The 25,236-nt window shown below is 42.6% G+C and overlaps 1 protein-coding gene across 2 annotated transcripts in view; it reads right to left on the reverse strand.

Annotated features, from left to right (window-relative positions):
* Positions 1 to 14,340: 14,340 nt before the first annotated feature.
* Positions 14,341 to 25,236, reverse strand: part of LOC126299533 (vitellogenin-like) — a 398,678-nt gene continuing 387,782 nt past the window's right edge. For both annotated transcript variants that reach the window (XM_049991515.1, XM_049991514.1), the window contains 2 exons: positions 19,889 to 20,119; positions 14,341 to 14,592 (listed from right to left, as the gene is read on the reverse strand). In XM_049991515.1, coding sequence (XP_049847472.1) covers positions 14,458 to 14,592; positions 19,889 to 20,119 — 366 coding nt within the window. In that variant the 3' untranslated portion in view covers positions 14,341 to 14,457. The remainder of the gene's footprint in view (positions 14,593 to 19,888; positions 20,120 to 25,236) is intronic.

The following is a 25,236-nucleotide window of genomic DNA, read 5'->3' on the forward strand; positions in this document are numbered from 1 at the left end:
AGTGGTTTGACTGTTCCCTTAAAAGCCATCAAGTCGTCTTTGCAATCACCAAGTCACGGATGCATGGTTTCCGGATATGATGCTTTGAAGTTTCGTGAGTCATGGCTGACGCTGGAACAATGACTCTGGGAAGTGTCAGAGACGTGAAGAAGCCTTGTAAGATCATCGTAAACCACCGGCTCGAAAACGCAACCACAATCACACTTCCGTTGACGCAAACCACAGCAAGGTAAGACTTCGATTCTGTTCAGTGAAGTACTTTTATTAACGGAGTATCAGGCACGTTAAGTCAAAGTGAAACAGCGTTTAACGTGTACATTATGATTTATTACTAACAGTAATCAGACTTTTATTTTATTATTGTATTACTGTTTGATCCTCAATCATTTCTCATTTATTACAAACAACAGCTTCTGTCAAAATTACGATAATTATAATCGCATAAATGTTTTCAAAGATTGTAGTATTTCCGACTACAGTGTTAACAAGCCAGTTCATTTCAATAGCAATTTTAATTATCTATGCATCAGTCGCCTTTACTTTTCCATTTGTTGACGTAAATGTTGCTAACTGAAAGTTCACAATCCATTAATAAATTTCAGCAGATGATTATATAAAACAGTTTAAGGATGACTGCCAGATCATGGCATTAGAATCAACATGACTTGCTTACGTCTTAGAATTTTGAGCATAAAGTACAGTTAACAACTTTTAAATTCAGAAGTAAAGCGAAGACTAAAATTACGATCTGTTCTATAGCGAAGGTCATGCGCCACCACTGTGTAGATGACAGCTTTAGCGTCCGATTTGATGCGCAGCGGCCAATGACGCGAACAATAGCTTTTTTCACTGAGTATTAACGTTTTGACCATACCTGGTTCATTTAAACGATATTATCTTATGCAACAAAGAATTATAGGGCAAATTGGTCATAAAATATCGGTTTTATAACTGTCAAATAAGAAACTTCAAACGATTATACGCAGTTTGTCGTCATTTAAAAGCACATTGTACTTACGTAAAATCGTGAGGATATAAACACACGTGGCTTTGCTATTACAGGACGTTACAAAATCTCTATTGCATAAACAATGACGTAATCATGCAAAATTTCAGTCACATGGCTTTCACATGGCATGACTGATCAGTTGCACAGGCCTGTGTTACGTGTAAACTTCGTTACATGTGATCTGACGTTAAAGAGTTTTCCTTAAATTCTATTGCATAAACAGGGCAACTTTGGTAACATGCTACTGTACGGTGACATAACTTAAAGTGTTTGAGTCACGTTTTTGTCAAGTCTAAGGACGTGAGCTTGCAAAACAGTAATAGAAAATTGTTCCGAAACGTTGAAAAGAATTGAATAAAGTTCAAGTGCGTAACAGCAAGACGGGAAAGAGGTTGTCGAAAAGGGGATTTAAACTACGGTGAAGAACTGGTATTAGAATTCATGATGGAGCCAAATAGCGTCGCAGCAGATGAGAACAATGTACATGCGGTCATGGAAGGTTCACATGATTACCAACAGATGACACCTGTTGCGAAATGTACAGGCGCGAGTGGGGTAGACGCCTCAGGATGCGAAGACAGTTTGTGTTTGCAGTAATAAAGTCAGGACCAGTCACTCCACGTCCAGTGGAAGTGAAACGCATAATGAAACTCACGAGCCAGAAAATGAGCTACTAGATCAGAGAGCAGTAGAGGTAGAACAACTTTCGAGACCGAAATAAGGCAAATGCTTAGAAACATGAGTGGGCACAAGAGCATCATGGCTGGAAATATGAAAACGTTGAACAGTAATATGGATATTTCACATACTCATTTCATAGCTCAATTGGAAGAGACCAACAAGATAATGGAGGCTAATCTTAAAGAATTGAAAACGGATGGTAAGAAATAGGAGGCTAAATTTTACTAGTCAGATAAAAAACTTGAAAAAGGGTACTAGGAAATTGGAAGGCAAAGTGGAAACGAACTTACCTATTTTGATTCAACAAAGCCGTAGCGTGACATAGCTTAGTAAATCTATGAGTTCTATGAAAAGGGAGTATCAAATATTCAAAAGCAAGTTACTAGTATCACGCTCAGATTTGATTCGGAAATACAGCCAATCGAATAAAGTGATGGAAAGATACAGACATAAGGTGTAGTATTAGAAACAGAAATTTCTGCAGAAACAAAATCTGGAATTTCATAGTTAAGAAACACAGTTAAGACTGCTCAAAATACTGTAGGTCGTTACGTACTGTAAGAAATGCTACCACTGAAATTCACAATGAAATGGATTCGTTGTGTCAACAGTAAAAAAAAAAAAAAAGGAGTATCAACCTTCCGCTAGTAGTAGAGAAATCTGAATTACTGAGTCAAGAAGAGAAATATTACCCGTTGAAGGAAAGGGAGTTGGGACTCTTCAGACGTTACAAAGAGCTGTGAACAAGTACTACCGAATGATACGAGTAATAAGGAGAAAATCAATGTAGTGACTGATACCTTAGTAGGTACGGTAATGTAAAGAGGTGGGGTTTGAATCCAGACACCACGAGCACGACATTTCTAGAATTTAAAGGAGAATTTTAGGAAGAATTACAGCATATCGAAAAACAAGCCCGTTTATGACGTGAATCTGCCATCGCTCGAATGCCCGACAATAAAGAAACTAATTCCATGAAACTTTTGTGAATTATGGTTTCGAAAACTCGATTACCTGAAAGAGAGACAGTCTAAATCTGGGAACTCTGGAAGTAGTTTCAGACGACTTAAGGCGATACATTGGGAATAACCATAAAACGTTCGAGGATTTTACGGAAGAGGTAGAGAATGAAGATGGTGGCGCGAATCTCGTGAACAACGGAACTTTAGGCAGGTGAATGTGTATGATAGGGGTGACCGGAATGAATCACAAATTACTAAAATGAGAAGGCGCAGTAGAGGTAACGTAGCAAATCGTGAGTGAGATAACTTCCATACTAATAGAACGCTATCAAATCGTCTCTGTAATCATCAGTTCGTGGATGCAAGAATTCCCGGACTTACGAGGCTGTGGAATATTGTGAGCTATGGCTGCCGCTAGAAAAATGGTTTTGGGAATTCTCGGTACTTATTAAGTTATCAGAGACATGAAGTTGCGTGAGATCATCGTCCACCACTGCTTCGACGACGCAACCGCAATCACACTTTCGTTCACGAAAACCACAAGTGAAGACCTCCATTTTGTTCAGTAAAGTACTTTTGCTAACGGAGTATCAGTCACGTTTAGTCAAAGTGAAACAGCATTTAATTTGAATATTATAGTTTATTAGTAACAGTAATCAGACATTTATTTGATTATTCCATCATTATCCTCAGTCCTCTGTCATTTATTGCAAACAAGAACCTGTGTGGTTCAAAAAATGGTTCAAATGGCTCTGAGCACTATGGGACTTAACATCTGAGGTCATCACTCCCCTAGAACTTAGAACTACTTAAACCTAACTAACCTAAGGACACCACACACATTCATGCCCGAGGCAGGATTCTAACCTACGACCCTAGCGGTCACGCCGTTCCAGACTGTAGCGCCTAGAACCGCACGGCCACACAAGCCGGCCTTGTGTGAAAATTACGATCTTTAGAATCGTCAATATATTTTCAAGGACTATAGTATTTTAGGACACAATGCTAACAATGTAGTTCATTTGAATAGCAATTTTAAGTATCTATGCACTGGTTGCCTTTACTTTACCACCTGCTGACGTAAATGTTGTTAACTGAAAGTTCACAATCCAGTTAATGGAATTCTATTATTGATTATGTAAAATAGTTAAATGATAGCCGCCAGATCATGGCATTAGAATCAACATGGCTAGCTAACATCTTAGAATATTTTTATGTTTTTAAATTCACAGTAAATTTCACAATCAGGTAAAATTAAATTACCGCCTTCAGAGCTTGGCAACCGTAATAAAGTAGACATAATATTTGATTCAGAAGTTTTAATAAGGTAAGACACAATCTTATCTTTCCCTTCACCTGCAACTTACGCTGTTCACTGGTTGAATGCATTACAGTATCAAAACGATATTGCAGTGTTTTTGTAAAAGAGAATGAATTTTACGAACGAACCACTGCATCCATAAGTTAGTTAAGAACTGATACTTGATCGCATTAATTGTTTAACAGCAATCTATTGAGAACGCACACTGTTCAATTCATAAAGAAGGGTGATGATAATATTGTGGGTAGCTCAAATAAATATAATGCAGGTACTCCAATGAGTGACAGGGCGAATCTTTTGTGTTCACTGAAAACTTTTAAAATTATGATCTGTGCTATTCCTGAGGCCACGTGTCACGGCTGAGCAGATGGCAGCTGCACTGTCCGACTTCGTTACTGAGTATAAAAGTTTTGGTCATACTTGGTATATTTAAACTATATTAACACATGTAACAAACAATATAAGGCCACTTGGTCACAAAACATCAGTTTTATAATAACTGTCAAATAAGAAACTTGAAGCGATTATATGCAGTTTGTTACTTAAAAACACGAACTGAATTTACGAACAATCGTCAGGGTTTCACATACAACTTGAAATGTCATATCTACATGCAATAATCACTCTTGGATATGTGATGAATAAATTCCAAAACATATCATACAGGCTGACAGTTATTGAGCTATATGAAATAAAGGGTCTGCGTAAGGGTGATCAAACTACACAGTTGGCTGCGGGGCATGATTGGAATTAGTGTGTGTATGCGCACACGTCTTGTTGTTGTCGTCAGCCATTTCAAAATATGGTTCAAACGGCTCTGAGCACTATAGGACTCAAATTCTGAGGTCATCAGTCCCCTAGAACTTAGAACTACTTAAACCTAACTAACCTAGGGACATCATGCACATCCATGCCCGAGGCAGGACTCGAACCTGCGACCGTAGCGGTCTCGCGGCTCCAAACTGTAGCGCCTAGAACCGCACGGCCACTCCAGCCGGCGTCAGCTATTTCATTTGGATGGGTTTATCACTAAGCAAAACTGGCACATTTTGGTGATTGAGAATCCACATATAGCGATCGAGATGTCGCTTCACCCTCAACAGGTGATTGTGTGATGTGCAGTGTCCAGTCCAGGAATAATCGGTAAGATTTCCCTTGATTGCACAGTGACTACTGATCGGTACGTGAAGGTTTCGGAAAATGATTTCATCTCTTTTATCCAAAGTGACCCTGATTTCGATAAGATATGGTTGATGAGCTCGACCCCTGAAAGCAGGAGAGTGTTTGATGTTCTGGAGGAGCACACTGGGGATGGCATTCTGGCTGTTGGTACCCTGAGTCCACTGGCATAGGACTCGATTGGCCGCCATACTCTCCGGATCTGAACGCGTGCGACTCCTTTTTGTGGGGCTCTATTAAAGACGACGTGTGCAGGAATAACCCCAAAATCATTGCTGAGCTGAAAACAGCCATTCATGAGGTCATCGAGAGCATCGATGTTCCCACACTTCAGCGAGTCTTGCAGAATTTTGCTATTCGACTGCGCCACATCATCGCCAATGATTTCAGGCATATCGAACATGTCATAACCTAGATCCGAATATCTGTAGCGACGTTTACATGTTGAATAAAGTGTGTGCACGCCGTAGTTCGCGTAGTTTGCAACTAATTTAGGGTTTTTCTCATGTAGTTCAATAACTGTAACCCTGTATGAGCAGTAAAATCATTCCGTGCCCGTTGTTTAACTTTTACCTTGTCACTCAGTCAACTTGAACGCAGAAGTGCTGATTATTACAATAATAGTCGCCTGCTTACTGCATGATTTTATGTCACATTTATATTATTGAAATTAAAACATTTTCGAAAATCTTATAATTGCTGGGACCGATCTCCTGCCAGTATCAATGTTAATAACAGGCAAAAATGACAGAGGTTCTCGATTCCCAGAATGATGAACTGTCCTATGTACATAACTGAGTTTATACAGAACGGCCAGTGCGCGAGTCTTACTGGCACCTCGCCAACATTTAACGTTTTCTTTGATATATTTCGACACGTAACAAAGCAATCGGTACTTCTAAAAAGCAATCGATAGATCTGTTGAAGCCCTATAAGTTTTTTTATGGAACAATGTGCGATTGGAGCTATCGTTTTTTTACCAATTTAAGAAAAACCGTTTTTTGCCACATGCGAAATTTTTGGCCATGTTCGCCATTTTCGATCGATTATCATGAAAGAGAAACTCTGTTTAAAATTTAATTCCTTATAGGCTCTTTTTTTGTTTTCAGCTATTAATTTTTGCAGTCACCCCACCACGATAACTGGACTATAATATGATATTTAAGTATCTGTGTTTTAAGAAATACGTTCCATTGTTCCTTCGTACATACACCCATGTCCGAAAGAACATTGGTTTGTATTCCGCCTGGAAGTCGGCGCTTGGGTCTGCTCCTGTAAACTGAAGGGTAGGCCGAATGTAGGAAGTGAGTAGGAGCAGGAAATGGTGAAATGCTTCGGTACTGCGTATAAGTTAGAGATCTTTTACTGGTGTATGAACATATACAACTGATAATACTTAACTCTAGCTGAGATGAGCACGCAGGTGCAAAGCTGTACATCAGTCAAGTTACACTGGCAAAATCTTTATTGGCTCGCTCACTATGAGATAGAAACAATGTTGCTTGGTCGTCGGCTCGGAATCAAATGGGCTGAATCTGGAGCGGCGCTCGTAGAGCTGCACAGCGCCGGCTAGAGGGCGCTGTCGTCCGTGTCGGTGTCGTAGTGCCTACCTACGAACTTGCACCTACGCCATCGCATCGTAGCTATCGATACCACACACTGCATCGTACTTCTTACAACACAGGTATATACACGCATGTCCAAAGGAACATCGCATCGCATTTCTTAAAACACAAACACTGCAGCATCCTATTTATCTGCCGATACCAGGCTTAATGTCTCCCCTCTACGGGAATTTCAGCAAGTGACGAGTGTAGGTTGATGTCACATGGACGACGACGTATGGAAGTTTGTGTCTGGTCGTGAAGCGTGCACGGGTAGCCGATACTGTACACGCGACCGCTCGCGACAAGCGGGAAACCCAGGTTCATGTTTCACTCCGGCACAAATTTACAATGTCGTCATTCCATTCTACAGGTGGTGATTGCCTGATTTCGTAGCTGCGAATACATTCTCAGTATACTATAAATTTGAAAGAAATTGGTGATGACGAGCAGGCGCAGTTACTTTGTAGGCCTACTGGTCCATACCGCAAGAGTTTGCGTCTGTTGTTACCCTCGGACTCTTAAGAGTTCCACGGAATCGTGACGTCAGATACGTGTGTCTCGAGATATGCGCCCTCACTTCCCATGACTAACAACCAGATGGAGACTCAGAGGTTAAATATTTTGGTCGAGTTACTCGCAGTAGCGGTTTTGTGTTGGTCAACAGTCTTTTGTGTGCCAAATAACCCATTACAAAAAAATCGTTCCGAGCACTATGGGACTTAACATTTGAAGTCATCAGTCCCCTAGAACTTAGAACTACTTAAACCTAAGTAACCTAAGGACATCACACACATTCATGCCCGAGGCAGGATTCGAACCTGCGACCGTAGCAGTCGGCTGGTTCAGGACTGAAGCGCCTAGAACCGCTCGACCACCGCGGCCGGCTACCTATTACACGGAAAGATGATCGTAAGATGGGTGTTTGTCACCGAAACCAGTTATTTAGCGACTATCGATTGAACTGCGATGAAGAATACGAACATTTATAAAAAAAAAAAAAAAGATACAGATCACTGAATATCCTTCACCTGACGATGTTTTGGAATGTGCCATCTGCATAATTTAGATCTGAAATATTTGGGACTCCAGGTATAAACAATAGACTCATTGTTACATCACGTCTTTACTTCGGACGTAATGGTAGAACGTGTACACTGCAGTATTTTTGCCCTAATTACTTTCAAATATACAGGACCTCTAATGTGCACGAGAAACGTTGACTGAAGAGAGAGTAGATAATTTCAATCCCTCTGTAAGTTTTGTATGAACGGTGGCTAAGCCAATATTTAACGTTACCATTTTATTGTACAGGAGTGACCTTTAGAAACAATCTGCTACTGGAACACGCAGCTGTGCATGTGTGACGGAACAAGCAGGCACATAGAAGACTTCCTGGTTCGTGTTGTCATTACTCGGTGAATGCATACGAGGATAAAGGCTAGTCAGCGTCGCTAGGAAGAAAGAGAGAGAAAGAGAGAGAGAGAGAGAGAGAGAGAGAGAGAGAAAGGGTAGCTGCGGCGCTAGCGCGGCAGATTGCTAATCGGAGGGGCCCCGGTTCAATTCCCGGCCTCGATGGAGATTTTCTCCACTCTGGGACGCGGTGTTGTGTTGTTCTTATCTTGCTGTTGTCGTAACTGACACGGAAATCACTTGCATGTTGTCACACAAGTCTAAGACTAATTTCGTAACAGGGTACTGCTTGACTCTAACGAATACACTGAATTTTTCGAAGCAAACTGTCGTCTCGTCCTTCCACTGTTGAGATGGTTGACTGAGACGCACGGAAAGCCAAAAAATATTAAAAAAATATAAAATAAACGTATCGAAATTAAATAACTAAAAACTATAAAGAATAAAAATCAGTGTCACGAAACAGATATCGTATATAACTAGACACAGCGACACCAGTGTTCACTTCAGCTTCGTCATTTTGCAACTGACGGAGTCGTCACTTAAATGCAGGTTCTGGCCGCCGCACGAGTAGTTGCGGAGTCCATACTTTTCTGCATCAGATCGATACAAGAAAGATAGTAGATTTGTTTGGATTCGTGACTGGATAAAAGAAAGACGTAAGCCTCGTTCCACATAGACGTTGTTACAAGAAATTATTGTAGATGTCTCGAGAAGTTATTTCAGTAATTAGTTAGTCAGATGCTCCATACATCATTTGAAAGATTATTTTATTGGATGATTTGGAACGAATCAGTTTGCGGGATATGCAGACAAGTTTGGTGATTGCAGAGTCCATGTGAGAAGCTATGCAGGTGAGCTCCATCCCCCTTAATGTCCCATTCAGTGTGTAACGGGCTATCCTTCTCTGGCATTAGCCGGCCGCGGTGGTTCGCGGTTAAGGCGCTCAGTCCGGAACCGCGTGACTGCTACGGTTGCAGGTTCGAATCCTGCCTCTGGCATGGTTCTAAGTTCTAGGGAACTGATGACCACAGATGTTAAGTCCCATAGTGCTCAGAGCCTCTGGCATTACTTTTCCTCTATAATAGTATTATCTCAGTTGCTTTTCTGAACATTTCGTATAATTTTATACACAGTATGTTATATTTCAAGCTAAAATTTATGAAAAGGAATTACTTTGTAAAATATTTTAGTTTCGATGTTATGGTCGATAAGTACTAGTTCTGAATGTATTGTTAAAATGATTTTTTAGAAACATTTGAAATTATTTGCACACTTAACATTTCTGTTATTAATTACGCAATCCTGTACTGTTTACTATGTTTATTTCTGGATTCATTTATGAAATAATAATCGAAATTTACAATGTAACGAAAACTAGTAGGAATTCATTTGTTAAGAAAAATTGTAAACCCTTTGGAATATTGTTAGTTCCGCAGAATGTGAGAGTCGCAAGCTTGCCGCCGATGTGATCGGACGTATTTTTGTATAACAGGTGCGAACAATGAATGTAATTTCGGCTATGTTAATGTGAAAAATCAAAATACTGTATGATACACTGAAATGTGAAAAAAGCAGTGGAAAATATATTTACGTAAAAAATTCTGCAACAACAATCTTCCAAATTATTTAGTTAAAACCAACCGCGATGACCTGATGTTAGATTTTCAGTTTCAAGAATCAGACCCCTAGACAGGAATAACTGGAGCCATCTCAACATGACAAGCTAAGTAAACTTGAAAGTTTATTTTAATCTTTACTCCTCTCAACTCTTCATAAAAGACTTTGCTTATTAATTATTTAGACTGTGCATTGTTTAATGTGGACAAAAGAGGGAAGAAGGAAGGAGTGGGGAGATTACAAACGTCATAATGAGAGAACGCACCAGGGCCTGGGAAGGTGTTGGGTACTACTGGTAGACTTTGCTGCTCCAAACTGTAACTAGAATTGGTACCTTTCTTTAAGTGTATCCCTAGACCTGAGTTCCAAAAAGATAATACTCTGTCTTAGACACATGTGAATTTTCTGCTTGAGACTCCAATTCGTCTCCGGCTTTCATTTTGTATCAAGCTGCCCATTTGACATGTCTGAGATTTCGTCAGCTAGCGACCTGCTCGTCGCATTTGTGCGGTGGCTCTAGAAGCGGATCGCAGATAGTATTACCACCTATTCAAGACCTGAACTTACAGCTCTATGAAATCTTTATAATGTGATCACTTCACGTAATAATTAGTTTCATGCACTTCTAAATTGATGTTTTTGAGCTACCAAAAAAGAGAAACAGCTCTCTGATTACTGATTTCCATGCAAAATGGTGTATCACCTTTTGATCCTTTGCAGAGTTGTCTGTCATTCGTATCGATGAGTCACCCTGTATGTTGTTGTTGTTGTTGTTGTTGTAGTCTTCAGTCATGAGACTGGTTTGATGCAGCTCTCCATGCTACTCTATCCTGTGCAAGCTGCTTCATCTCCCAGTACCTGCTGCAACCTACATCCTTCTGAATCTGCTTAGTGTACTCATCTCTCGGTCTCCCTCTACGATTTTTACCCTCCACGCTGCCCTCCAATGCTAAATTTGTGATCCCTTGATGCCTCAAAACATGTCCTACCAACCGATCCCTTCTTCTAGTCAAGTTGTGCCACAAACTTCTCCTCTCCCCAGTCCTATTCAATACCCCCTCATTAGTTACGTGATCTATCCACCTTATCTTCAGTATTCTTCTGTAGCACCACATTTCGAAAACTTCTATTCTCTTCTAGTCCAAACTACTTATCGTCCATGTTTCACTTCCATACATGGCTACACTCCAAACAAATACTTTCAGAAACGACTTCCTGATACATAAATCTATATTCGATGTTAAATTTCTCTTCTTCAGAAACGCATTCCTTGCCATTGCCAGTCTACATTTTATATCCTCTCTACTTCGACCATCATCAGTTATTTTACTTCCTAAATAGCAAAACTCCTTCACTACTTTAAGTGTCTCATTTCCTAATCTAATTCCCTCAGCACCACCCGACTTAATTTGACTACATTCCATTATCCTCGTTTTGCTTTTGTTAATGTTCATCTTATATCCTCCTTTCAAGACACTGTCCATTCCGTTCAACTGCTCTTCCAAGTCCTTTGCCGTCTCTGACAGAATTACAATGTCATCGGCGAACCTCAAAGTTTTTACTTCGTCTCCATGAATTTTAATACCTACTCCAAATTTTTCTTTTGTTTCCTTTACTGCTTGCTCAATATACAGATTGAATAACATCGGGGAGAGGCTACAACCCTGTCTCACTCCTTTCCCAACCACTGCTTCCCTTTCATGCCCCTCGACTCTTATGACTGCCATCTGGTTTCTGTACACATTATAAATAGCCTTTCGCTCCCTGTATTTTACCCCTGCCACCTTTAGAATTTGAAAAAGAGTATTCCAGTCAACATTGTCAAAAGCTTTCTCTAAGTCTACAAATGCCTTTTCTTAATCTTTCTTCTAAGTTAAGTCGTAAGGTCAGTATTGCCTCACGTGTTCCAACATTTCGACGGAATCCAAACTGATCCTCCCCGAGGTCTGCATCTACCAGTTTTTCCATTCGTCTGTAAAGAATTCGCGTTAGTATTTTGCAGCCGTGGCTTATTAAACTGATAGTTCGGTAATTTTCACATCTGTCAGCACCTGCTTTCTTTGGGATTGGAATTATTATATTCTTCTTGAAGTCTGAGGGTATTTCGCCTGTCTCATACATCTTGCTCACCAGCTGGTAGAGTTTTGCAGGACTGGTTGTCCCAAGGCCGTCAGTAGTTCTAATGGAATGTTGTCTACTCCGGGGGCCTTGTTTCGACTCAGGTCTTTCAGTGCTCTGTCAAACTCTTCACGCAGTATCGTATCTCCCATTTCGTCTTCATCTACATCCTCTTCCATTTCCATAATATTGTCCTCAAGTACATCGTCCTTGTATAAACCTTCTATATACTCCTTCCACCTTTCTGCCTTCCCTTCTTTGCTTAGAACTGGGCTGCCATCTGAGCTCTTGATATTCATACACGTGGTTCTCTTCTCTCCAAAGGTCTCTAATTTTCCTGTAGGCAGTATCTATCTTACCCCTAGTGAGATAAGCTTCTACATCCTTACATTTGTCCTCTAGCCATCCCTGTTTAGCCATTTTGCACTTCCTGTAGATCTCATTTTTGAGACGTTTGTATTCCTTTTTGCCTGCTTCATTTACTGCATTTTTATATTTTCTCCTTTCATCAATTAAATTCAATATTTCTTCCGTTACCCAAGGATTTCTAGCAGCCCTCGTCTTTTTACCTACTTTATCCTCTGCTGCCTTCACTACTACATCCCTCAGAGCTACCCATTCTTCTTCTACTGTATTTCTTTCCCCTATTCCTGTCATTGTCCCCTTATGCTCTCCCTGAAACTCTGTACAACCTCTGGTTCTTTCAGTTTATCCAGGTCCCATCTCCTTAATTTCCCACATTTTTGCAGTTTCTTCAGTTTTAATCTACAGGTCATAACCAATAGATTGTGGTCAGAGTCCACATCTGCCCCTGGAAATGTCTTACAACTTAAAACCTGGTTCTTAAATCTCTGTCTTACCATTATATAATCTATCTGATACGTTTTAGTATCTCCAGGGTTCTTCCACGTATACAACCTTCTTTCATGATTCTTAAACCACCCCTGGGGGTGGAGCGGGAGGCAACTTTAAAATTTCAAATCGAAACCCCATTTTTTATTGCAGAATCAGATTGTACATAATTTTGTCTTAAACATTTGTTTTGATTCTTGGTAGTTGGCGCTGTAATTCAAGAAAATCCATGTTCTCACTTTTGCGTGGAAAATGTTTACCGGTAAATAAAAAATACTTATTTACTTCGTAAATTTTGATTCGATAAAACTAAAACTCTCCCTCTCTCCCCAAATATTATTTTTTTTCCGCAGACTCGGATAAGTTTTGTTTGGGTCAACATTTGTAAAACTTTAATTCCTCTGACTCAAACCCCACCCTATGGAGCGAGAGGGAGAGTTGTAGTTTTAGCGAATCAAAATTTACGAAGTAAATAAGTTTTTTTTTATTTATCCGTAACCATTTTCCACGTAAAAATGAGAATGTGGATTTTCTTGAATTACAGCACCAACTACCAAGAATCAAAACAAATGTTTAAGACAAAATGTACGTAGTCTTTTTATGTAGAATCTCATTCTGCAATAGAAAAATGGGGGTTCCCATTTGTAATTTAAAGTTTGTAAGTAGGCTGTTTGGGTTTTTATATTGGTAACGCAACGTAGCACTCTGTATGAAAATCACTGGCTGTGCTGTGTGCAGTCTGTGCCTGGGTGACATTGTTGGAATACTCGCTATTGTAGTGTTGAGCAGTTGGATGTGAACAGCACGTAGCGTTGTGCAGTTGGAGATGAGGTGAGCCGCCAGCAGTGGTGGATGTGGGGAGAGAGATGGCGGAGTTTTGAGAGCGGGTGATCTGGACGTGTGTCCATCAAAGACAGTAAATTTTTAAGACTGGATATCATCAACTGATATGTATCTTATGACTTTTTAACGCTATGGAGGTAAATACATTGTTTGTTCTCTATCAAAATCTTCCATTTGCTAACTATGCCTATCAGTAGTTAGTGCCTTCAGTAGTTAGAATATTTTATTTAGCTAGCAGTAGTGGCGCTCGCTGTATTGCAGTAGTTCGAGTAACGAAGATTTTTGTGAGTTAAGTGATTCATGAAAGGTATAGGTTACTGTTAGTCAAGGCCATTCCTTTGTAGGGATTATTGAAAGTTAGATTCCGTTGCGCTAAAAATATTGTGTGTCAGTTTAGTGTTGAGCAGAATAGGTAAAGAGCGAAATTTCTGAGTGCATTCAGTTCTGCTCAGCTATTTGAAAATCAAATAATGTAAGAAGTTTATCAGCACAGTCACTCATAAATTTTTCTAAGGGGACGTTTCAAGTTACCTCCCGCCAAACCCACAGGCGAATGGGGTGACGGACTAATTTTAGCACCAGCATAATGTCCCCCTCGAAAATAAGGAACTTTGGATTGTACACATCTTTTCGTGTGAAGCTTATATTTCGAGTTATTCTGGTTGGTCAACTTAAAATCTACGCCCTGTATAGCAGTCTCAAATTTTCAGGTGCTATTGGAAGAGAGGACTTCAGTAGTTAATCTTTTATTGTCATTTTATTACTCACTGTTCTTTAAATTCAGTGGACGTACGTGATACAGTAAATCGTAAATAAAGTGTACAAAAGAGGAAATGCTAAGAGGTCAGGCTGAGACTACAGCTTGTAGGACGCAGCGAAGCTGGTGGCCGTCTTCTCCTGGTTGCCGCGCGGGTTGGTCAGGTCTCCCACGTACTCGCCGTCGTTGTTGCCACAGATGCCGCACAGTCGACCACGAGTGCTCATGCTCGCCTGCAACACAAAAACAACCTCTCCTCACCTGTGGAGTTCTTTCCAACATCATTCCAACAGCCTGGAGAGCCACTGGAAAAGCTCATAGCGATATCTTATCTCAAGGCGTCACATAAGAGAAGATTACTGTTTAACGTCCCATCGACATCGATATCATAACAGACGGAGCACAAGCTCGGATTTGGGAAACAAGGAGAAGGAAAGACCCCGCCCTTTCTAAGGACCTATCCCAGCAATTGCCTTAAGCTCGTCTCTAGATCTCCCTTTGCAGTTTTTAGCCACACATTTCTCTCCTGTACCGTGCTCATCTCTAGGTCTTCCTCTGCAATTTTAAGCCACCCATTTCTCTCCAGTACTTAACTGGTGATCCCTTGATGTCTCATAAATTGTTCTATCAACCGATATCTTCTTTTAGCCAAGCTGTGCCACAAATTTCTCTTCTACCCAATTCCACGCCGTGCCTGCTCATGAGTTACACCATCTATCCAACTAATTTTCACCATTTTTCTCTTTCACCACATTACAAAAGATTTCATTTTCTTCGTGTCGGAACTGTTCCACTGGCTTACAAAGCTGTACTCCAGAGAAATATCTTCAGACAAGAATTCCGAACACTTAAATCTATATTAAAAGTAGACAGATTTCTCTTCTTCAGAAACGCTTTTCTTGTCATTGCCAGTAAGCATTTTACATCCTCTCTACTTCGGCCATCATCATTTATTTTACTGTCTAGTAGCAAAATTCACTTACTACTTCTAGTGTCTCGTTTCCTAATCTAATTCCCTCAGCAACATCTGTTTCAATTCGACTACATTCCATTACCCTTGTTTTACTTTCGTTAATGTTCATCTCATATCCCCTCTTTCAAGAGACTGTCCATTCCGTTCAATAGTACTTCGAAGTCCTTCGCTGTCTCTGACAGAATTACAATATTACTGGCAAACCTTCGGGTTTTTTAATTTTAATTTTTATTTATTTAGTTTTTCATTTATTTTTGTTCTCCCTGAACTTTAATTCTGTCTTCACACTCTTCTTTGGCTTCGTGTACTGCTTGCTCAATCAACAGATTGAATAACAGGGAGGACTGGCTGCCGTCTGGTTTTTGTACATGTCGTAAATAACCTTTCACTCCTTATATTTTACCCCTACTACCTTCGAAATTTCATAGAGTGTATTATAGGCAACATTGTCAAAAGCTTCCTCCAAGTCTACAAATGCCATAAACGTAGATTTGCCTTTCCTTAATCTATCTCCTAAGATAAGTCGTAGGGTCAGTATTGCCTCGCGTGTTCCACCATTTCCCCGGAATCCAAACCGATACACCCCAAGATCGGCTTCGACTAGTTTTTCTCTCCTTGCGCAAATAATTCATGTCAGTATTTTGAGACATAATTCACATGTACTGACTCACATATACTGAAATTAAGCTTTTAGGTGTTGAAAACGTTAATGATGTGATACTGCATTTAATTTTACCATCAGACAATTTAATTTACGACTTATAACATTTAAAACATGATTAATGAGTGATCTACGATTTTGTTCACCTAGCGGAGATCTTGCATCTGCTAACTACAGTTCTCTTTTAATGTGGATTGTACTTTAGGACTACGTTTAATAAGGAGTCCACTTTTTAGACCTTGAGTCTATTATAACACAGCTTTGGTGAGTGACGTCTTTCACCACACGGTGTCAATTCCCATGTTTCTGCCCTTTATGTTTTAATTTGCAGTGATTGGCTCTCGTTCCCTAGGTATCTCATAGGAGCATGAGTGTACAATTTCCGCTCTGTATGCTCTAATTTGCAGTGATTTGCTGTTGTTCCCTATGTATTCTTTTGGACCATGAGTTTGGACGCTTTCGACCTTAGGGTGTATACATTAGAAGTTTAGGCATTCGAAAAGTTGTGAGTAACTCACTCTCGTTATTATACACTAAGTATTAACAAGACACAAAGGAATTAAAGACAGTACCTGTCAATGGACACTGATTTATATAAATGGGGCAAGTTGAAAATTTGTGCCGGACGGGATTCGAACACGGGTCTCCTGCTTACTATGCAGATGAGGTGATCACTGCGCCATCCAGACACAGTGGTCAGCACAACAACACGAACTACCCTGGCAAGCCTCCCGTCAGACCCAAATTCTCAGCTTATACCACACACTACTGATGTAGTGCCCCTGCTCGTTAGCCTCTTTACTCGAAGCATCTCGTCGATTCTCATAAGAGTTCGAACTTGGTGTGCATCTGCACTGAAGAGACTTTTGGATGTCGTTGCCTTAACCATATATTATGTGGTGTCTGTTCTTCCGCATACACACAGACAGAGACACACACACACACACACACACACACTATATATATATATATATATATATACTCCTGGAAATTGAAATAAGAACACCTTGAATTCATTGTCCCAGGAAGGGAAAACTTTATTGACACATTCCTGGGGTCAGATAAACCACATGATCACACTGACAGAACCACAGGCACATAGACACAGGCAACAGAGCATGCACAATGTCGGCACTAGTACAGTGTATATCCACCTGTCGCAGCAATGCAGGCTGCTATTCTCCCATGGAGACGATCGTAGAGATGCTGGATGTAAGCCTGTGGAACGGCTTGCCATGCCATTTCCACCTGGCGCCTCAGTTGGACCAGCGTTCGTGCTGGACGTGCAGACCGCGTGAGACGACGCTTCATCCAGTCCAAAACATGCTCAATGGGGGACAGATCCGGAGATCTTGCAGGCCAGGGTAGTTGACTTACACCTTCTAGAGCACGTTGTGTGGCACGGGATACATGCGGACGTGCATTGTCCTGTTGGAACAGCAAGTTCCCTTGCCGGTCTAGGAATGGTAGAACGATGGGTTCGATGACGGTTTGGATGTACGGTGCACTATTCAGTGTCCCCTCGACGATCACCAGAGGTGTACGGCCAGTGTAGGAGATCGCTCCCCACACCATGATGACGGGTGTTGGCCCTGTGTGCCTCGGTTGAATGCAGTCCTGATTGTGGCGCTCACCTGCACGGCGCCAAACACGCATACGACCATCATTGGCACCAAGGCAGAAGCGACTCTCATCGCTGAAGACGACACGTCTCCATTCGTCCCTCCATTCACGCCTGTCGCGACACCACTGGAGGCGGGCTGCACGATGTTGGGGCGTGAGCGGAAGACGGCCTAACGGTGTGCGGGACCGTAGCCCAGCTTCATGGAGACGGTTGCGAATGGTCCTCGCCGATACCCCAGGAGCAACAGTGTCCCTAATTTGCTGGGAAGTGGCGGTGCGGTCCCCTACGGCACTGCGTAGGATCCTACGGTCTTGGCGTGCATCCGTGCGTCGCTGAGGTCCGGTCCCAGGTCGACGGGCACGTGCACCTTCCGCCGACCACTGGCGACAACATCGATATACTGTGGAGACCTCACGCCCCACGTGTTGAGCAATTTGGCGGTACGTCCACCCGGTCTCCCGCATGCCCACTATACGCCCTCACTCAAAGTCCGTCAACTGCACATACGGTTCACGTCCACGCTGTCGCGGCAAGCTACCAGTGTTAAAGACTGCGATGGAGCTCCGTATGCCACGGCAAACTGGCTGACACTGACGGCGGCGGTGCACAAATGCTGCGCAGCTAGCGCCATTCGACGGCCAACACCGCGGTTCCTGGTGTGTCCGCTGTGCCGTGCGTGTGATCATTGCTTGTACAGCCCTCTCGCAGTGTCCGGAGCAAGTATGGTGGGTCTGACACACCGGTGTCAATGTGTTCTTTTTTCCATTTCCAGGAGTGTATATATTACGTGCAATCAGCACTCGTGCAATTGCACGTAACATGGGGACGAATCAGACGAATGTAAGAAGTCCTTCAAGAGCAATGGTTACGTCCATTTCACATACAGTGTGTCCACAACCTGGAACCAATTGATTATCCACCCAGAGCACAGTTTTCGCAGTGGTACCTCGAACAGTGTGAAATGCATCCTACATTTCCATCCTCTGTGCTGTTTACCGATGAAGCAACGTTCGGGCGTATGGAGTCTTCAATATGCACAATTCGCTTGTTTGGGGTGAGGATAACCCACATGCCACAGTTAATAGCGCATCATCAAGTGCGGTTCTTCGTTAATGCGAGGGTCGGTGTTGTTGCGGACTGTTTAATTGGTCCGTATCTGCTACCTACGCCATTAAATGACAGGCATTATTTCAATTTTCTCCCTAGAGCACTGCCGGCCGCGGTGGTCTCGCGGTTCTAGGCGCGCAGTCCGGAACCGTGGGACTGCTACGGTCGCAGGTTCGAATCCTGCCTCGGGCATGGATGTGTGTGATGTCCTTAGGTTAGTTAGGTTTAAGTAGTTCTAAGTTCTAGGGGACTAATGACCACAGCAGTTGAGTCCCATAGTGCTCAGAGCCATTTGAACCTAGAGCACTGCCAGAATTGCTGGAAGACGTCCCGCTCCCTACAAGACAACGCATGTGGTTCCAACGTGACGGGGCACCGGCACATTTCAGTCGTCGTGTGCGTCGATTCCTGGACCGACGGTTCCCAGAAACGTGGACTGGCAGAGGTGCTCCTGTACCAAGGCCTTCTCGATCCCCAGATATGTCCCCTCTGGACTTTTCTGTGTGGGGAGAGATGCGCAACCTTGTTTACGCAACTTCTGTTGCATCAGAAGAGGATCTTGTTGCACGGATAGTGCAGCAGCAGGAACAATTCAGGATACTCCTGGGGTTTCTGCCCGTGTCAGACAGAACATGATCCGACGGTGTAACCTTTGTTTACGTGTCAATGGAGGCATTTTTGAAAATCTACTGTAATTGAAATTGGGTTGTGTTAATGTGTAGTCTCTTGGTCATAAAAAAAGTGTTTGTTGGTTTCATTAATTTGTAGCCAGAGAAATCTTCCTCTACCGGTTTAAATACTCCTCATACGGAAAAATGACATTAGGGAAAATATTTTTTTGCATGTCTCCTACAACCTCCCAGAGTTTTCCGGTGTAAATACTTTTCACCCCGTAGACTGCACAATTAACTAGTCACTTGGATGCTTCATAGATAAGTTTTTTGCTGGATTCAGTGCAATCAGAAAAAAATCGCAAGAAACCTAATGGATAGGCGACGTCGGAAAGGGATGACCGTACTGCAAGGAAAGGTCTAGAGTAGATGTTTATCCAGTTGTGGGTGTCAAATGTCTTATCTGTGTAGATGAAAAGCAAACTGGCCTTTTTGTTAAATTTCTGCGGCGTCGTGCGTGGTATGGCGAGTGCAGGAGAGCAGAGGTACTGACCGAGACGAGGAGCGTGGCGTTGCGGAAGCGCAGGTGCAGGCCGTGCTGCGGCAGCACGAGGCTGAGCGCGCCGTCGGAGCCGGCGGACAGCCGCATCAGCAGGTCGTCGGCCGCGTCGCGCACGTCGGCCGCGCCGCCCGCCGCCAGCCGCAGCTGCTGGCCGCTCACCGACGCCGCCTCGCCGGGGCCCAGCTTCGCCACGCGGTAGTCGTCCGCGTTCACCTCCACCTCCTGCACGACACATCGCTCACCTATACAGCTGCACCGATATCGCGCCACCAACACAACGCATTTTATTTTTGCTTCGATAAATTTACACTATAAGACAATAAAGGAAATACGCACCATGAAGGAATTATCAGAATGGGACAGCAAGCGGTAGATGTAATGTATATGTGCTCACAAAAAAAATGTGGTGTGCATACTGTAAGACCTTCGGTACACACACCATCAGATTATTTGACTCGTCGCTCTAACGAAGTAGACGAGTGTCAGCAATATGTCTCGTGGACTTATCATGGCTCGTTTATCTTCTGCCGTTAGGTCAGACGATAGAAATGCCAATTGCACGCTTACAGTAGCAGATTGACGGGGACCAACTTTAAACAAAACTTGATTAATTTTCACACACATTTATTAAAATAATAAAAAGCATAGACATTACGTAACTTGATTCTGGATGCTGTTTACAATTCACAATCTGAAGTTCCTTTGGTCTTCGTACATTACTCTTATTCTCACATATCTCTTATACTTGACAAAGTGTCTATACGTTCCCTTCTTGGCTATGTACAGGAATATGATAATCTTATTAGGCGCAGACTGAAACTTGACTATAGACTGCTACAGACAAATACAGACTGGTACAGACTAATGCAGACTGACTAATCGGAGGTCTGTACGCTCGTTATAATACCTCGCGCGTTCAGGTATCACTGCGCGAGTGTGATCTGCGAGGAGAAAAGGTTCTACGTTAGCAGCAATCTCATTGGCTGCGTTACATATTAATACGCGGACCGTCGGAAGCAGAATTTGGTCCGTCTCTATCTCGTAGTGAGGAGATGGCCGAGCCCTGCGCCTGCGCTGTTGTGCTTAGCGGGGCGCGCTCTAGTGGGGAAGTTGTGTATGTGCTGACTACGCGAAACTATATAACAACAGTTATATTGCAGAAAAAACATACTAGAGACGCAGTCTTCTGGAAAACTCACGAAGAGATGCTGTTTATCTAGGAAGAGGTCACTCGTTCGACAAGTTCTTGTCTTCTATGCATCTGTCTGGAATCCCTGTCTTGAACAGACGTAAAGGATACAGAGAATGCTACGCAGTTGATGGTGGATTTATTCGAACAAACTGAGAGCGTGAACAGCTCCTCAGTGAAATACATTTGGTGATATTGCAAGAAAGATGTCATAAAATGAGGAATGCTTTTCTGACAATTCGAAGAGAGTGGCGTCACTTATTGCCTCGAAAGTACTTATTCCAATCATGCACCAGAATGCATAATGTGGCGGAGCCAATGGATATCCTGCGTCGTCACATGGTTTATTGTTACACGAGTATCATGGGGGTTTACAGGATTAGAGCGCAGCTGTACCTGCAGGTCTCTAATGGATACCAAGTGAAATGAGGTTTGCTGAACAGTTTTTGAGCATTGTTGTTGTTGTTGTGGTCTTCAGTCCTGAAAGATAAGGAAGATGATAACCTTATTAGGCGCAGAATGAAACTTGACTATAGACTTGTACAGACTAATGCAGACTGACTAATTGGAGGTATGTACACTCGTTATAACACCTTGCGCGTTAAGGTATCACTGCGCGAGTGTGATCCGCGAGGAGAAAAGGTTCTACGTTAACAGCGATCTCATTGGCTGTGTTACGTGTTAATACGCGGATCTGCGGAAGCAGAATTTCGTCCGTCTCTATGGCAGCGCCATCTCGTAGTGCAGAGACGGACGAGAGCTGCGCCTGCGCTGTTGTGCTTAGTGGGGCGCGCTCTAGTGAGAAAGTTGTGTACGCACTGACTATGCGGAACTATGTACACAACACAAACGTTTACAATTTCATGAATATTGGACAATTTATTCGAGAGAAAGAGCTTCTCAAACTGAGTAAGACAACAAAGCGATGGTCCATCTGTGACTCTTACACAAGCACTTACTCGGCTTGGCATTGGATGACAGAGTTGTTGGCTGCCCTCCTGAGGGATATTCGTTACCAATTCTGTCCAATTGGCGCGTTACATCGTCAAAATCCCGAGGGGGTTGGAGGGCCCTGCTCGTAATGCTCTAAACTTTTGAAACATCCCCTTAGAAAAATCAGTTACGTACTGTGGTTATAAACCCTTTACGTTATTTGATTTTCAAACAGCTGATCAAAACTGAACATACTCAGACATTTCTCTCTTTTCTTATTCTGATCATCACTAAACTGACGCACAATATTTTTAGCGCAACGCAATCTGACTTCCAAAAATCCCCGCAAAAGAATGGCCCTGACTAACAATAACCTATACCTTTCATTAATCACTTACCTCAAAAAATCTTCCTTACTCAAACTACTGCAATACATTGAGCGCCAATACTGCCAGATAAATAAAAGATTTTAACTACTGAAGGCAAAACTACTGATAGGCATAGTTAGCAAATAAAAGATTTTGATCGAGAACAAACAATGTATTTACCTTAATAATGTTCCAAAGTCATCATATTCTTATATCAGTTCATGATATCCAATATTACAAATTTGCTCTTTCTGATGGACATACGTCCAGATCATCTGCCCTCAAAACTCCGCCATCTCACTCCCCACATACATCACTGCTGGCGGCTCACCTCCAACTGCGCAACGCTACGCGCTGTTCACACCCAACTGCCCATCACTACAATTACGAATGTTCCAACAATGCCAACCAGCCACAGGGACGTGTGTCCATCAGAGACAGTAAATTTGTGAGACTGGATGTCATGAAAGGTAAATACATTGTTTGTTCGCTATCAAAATCTTTCATCTGCTAACTATGCCTATCAGTAGTTAGTGCCTTCAGTAGTTAGAATCCTTTATTTAGCTGGCAGTATTGGCGCTCACTGTATTGCTGTAGTTCGAGTAACGAAGATTTTTGTGAGGAAAGTAATTCATGAAAGGTATAGGTTATTGTTAGTCAGGGCCATTCTTTTGTAGCGATTTTTGAAAGTCAGATTGCGTTGCGCTAAAAATATTGTGTGTCAGTTTAGTGATGATCAGAATAAGTAAAGAGAGAAATGTATGAGTACGTTCAGTTTTTCTCAGCTGTTTGAAATCAAATAACGTAAAGGGTTTATCAGCACAGTAATTCACTGTTTTTTCTAAGGGGATGTTTCACTTTTTCAATTGGCAAGAGATCTGGCGATATTGCTGGCCGAGGTAAGCTTTGGCAAGCACCTAGACATGCAATAGAAACCGTCCGTCTGCGGGCGGTCATGAACTTGCTGAAATGTAGGCCCTACTGCTTGTCTTGGTGCTTGCCAAACCCTAAATTGGCCAGCTAGGTCGCCAGATCTCTCGCCAGTTGAGAATATTTGGAACATGACGGGCAGGGCTCTCCAACCAGCTCGGGATTTTGATGATCTAATCCGCGAATTGGGCAGACCTTGACACGATATCGCTCAGGAGGACATCTAGCAACTCTGTTAATCAATGCCAATCCGAAAAAAAAATTCAAATGTGTGTTAAATCTTATGGGGCTTAACTGCTGAGGTCATCAGTCCCTAAGCTTACACACTATTAAACCTAAATTATCCTAAGGACAAACATACACGCACGCCCGAGGGAGGACTCGAACCTCCGCCGGGACCAGCCGACAGTCCATGACTGCAGCGCCTAAGACCGCTCACCTAATCCCGCGCGGCAATGCCAACCCGAATAACTGCTTGCATAAGGACCAGAAGAGGGACCAACTCATTGTTGAACTGCTCAGTTTTCAATGCCCTTCCTCTTGTATAAATCGTCCATTTTTTCCTAAAACTGTACTTTTTTTGTCTTAGATGTACATTGGAAAAAGAACATTCACACAGGAGTTTCGCCGTTTTTATGACTGTTGTTCAAGCATACTGTCGTTACGACGTAAATTTTGTGATTGAACGGGGAGTACAAATCGGAAAACAGACAGTTTAGCGTCATGTGCTGTGGATGCGCTGGAAAATAATGTGATGATCTCTTAGTGGAAAAGAGCCAGCTAGGCTTGCCAGGGCTTCGAAGAGACACGATTACCCTTTTTGCAAGTGCAGTCTTGCGTGCCTAAAAAACGCTGAAGTCTGCCATAAACAGAGTCGATGAATAATAGCCCAGCATTTAAATTGTGTCTGTCCTATTTACTATTAAACTAATTCCTAAATTCACACACGAACTGGTTGCCGGGAATCATTTGCCACAGTGAAGCGGGATGCGTCGAGAATATCACTATATACCATCTACATATATAGTTAAGGCTAACCGGCCATGGCCTCCTTCTGTGCTGATGCACACGCATTGCTCGAACTCTTAGGGACTCTGTCAGATTGTCTGCCGCGAGTAATGAGTGTAGTGAGCAGGGGCACTACGAATTTAGTGTGTGGGAATGTAGGTCTCAGGGGAGCGTGCAAGGGATAACTCCGTGCAGTCGCACTATCCTCTGTGCCCTCGGTGGCTAAGATGGATAGAGCGTCTGCCATGTAGGCAGGAGACCCCGGGTTCGAGTTCCGGTCGGGGCACACATTTTCAACTGTAACCCGTTGATTTATATCAACGCCTGTCAGCAGCGAAGGGTCTTGATTTAATTATCATTTCTATACCATTGTTGCTGACAAAAGATAACATTCCACACAAACTGCCTGATTTAATTTCCAAGAAATGGTTCTGGCAGAGACACGTGTACCGGTGGCGAGTGCAGGTCTGCAGCGATGTACCAGCGAGTCGCCACTAGGTCTACGTATCTATCCTCTCGCGATGTGTTGGTCCGTTTAAGATCCGAGGAACCTGATTTAGCTGAGCATGCTTTAGAGAACAGACACCGGATAAAATTTGACGAAACATCGGTCGTGGCTCGGACAAACTGCTTGTGGGAGTGTGTTTTTAAAGAAACCATTTAATTAAAAATCACCAATGATGCCCTAAATACAGACGGTGGCATCCAGCTCAGCACGGCGTGGGATCCAGCCTTCGCCAGTTCAAGCGGGCGCAACGAACGCCGCGTCAAAACGTGCCCGTATATAGCCGATGCCGCAGGCGCCAGTGACGTCACATCCGGCAGTTAATGGATATAAGGGGCGCACCAGCAGCCCTCTGGCAGTCATACCACTTGATAATGGCCGAAGAGTACTTGGCCGAAAGCTCGTG

The sequence above is a fragment of the Schistocerca gregaria genome, chromosome X, assembly GCF_023897955.1.
Source record: "Schistocerca gregaria isolate iqSchGreg1 chromosome X, iqSchGreg1.2, whole genome shotgun sequence".
Taxonomy (NCBI): Eukaryota; Metazoa; Arthropoda; class Insecta; order Orthoptera; family Acrididae; genus Schistocerca; species Schistocerca gregaria.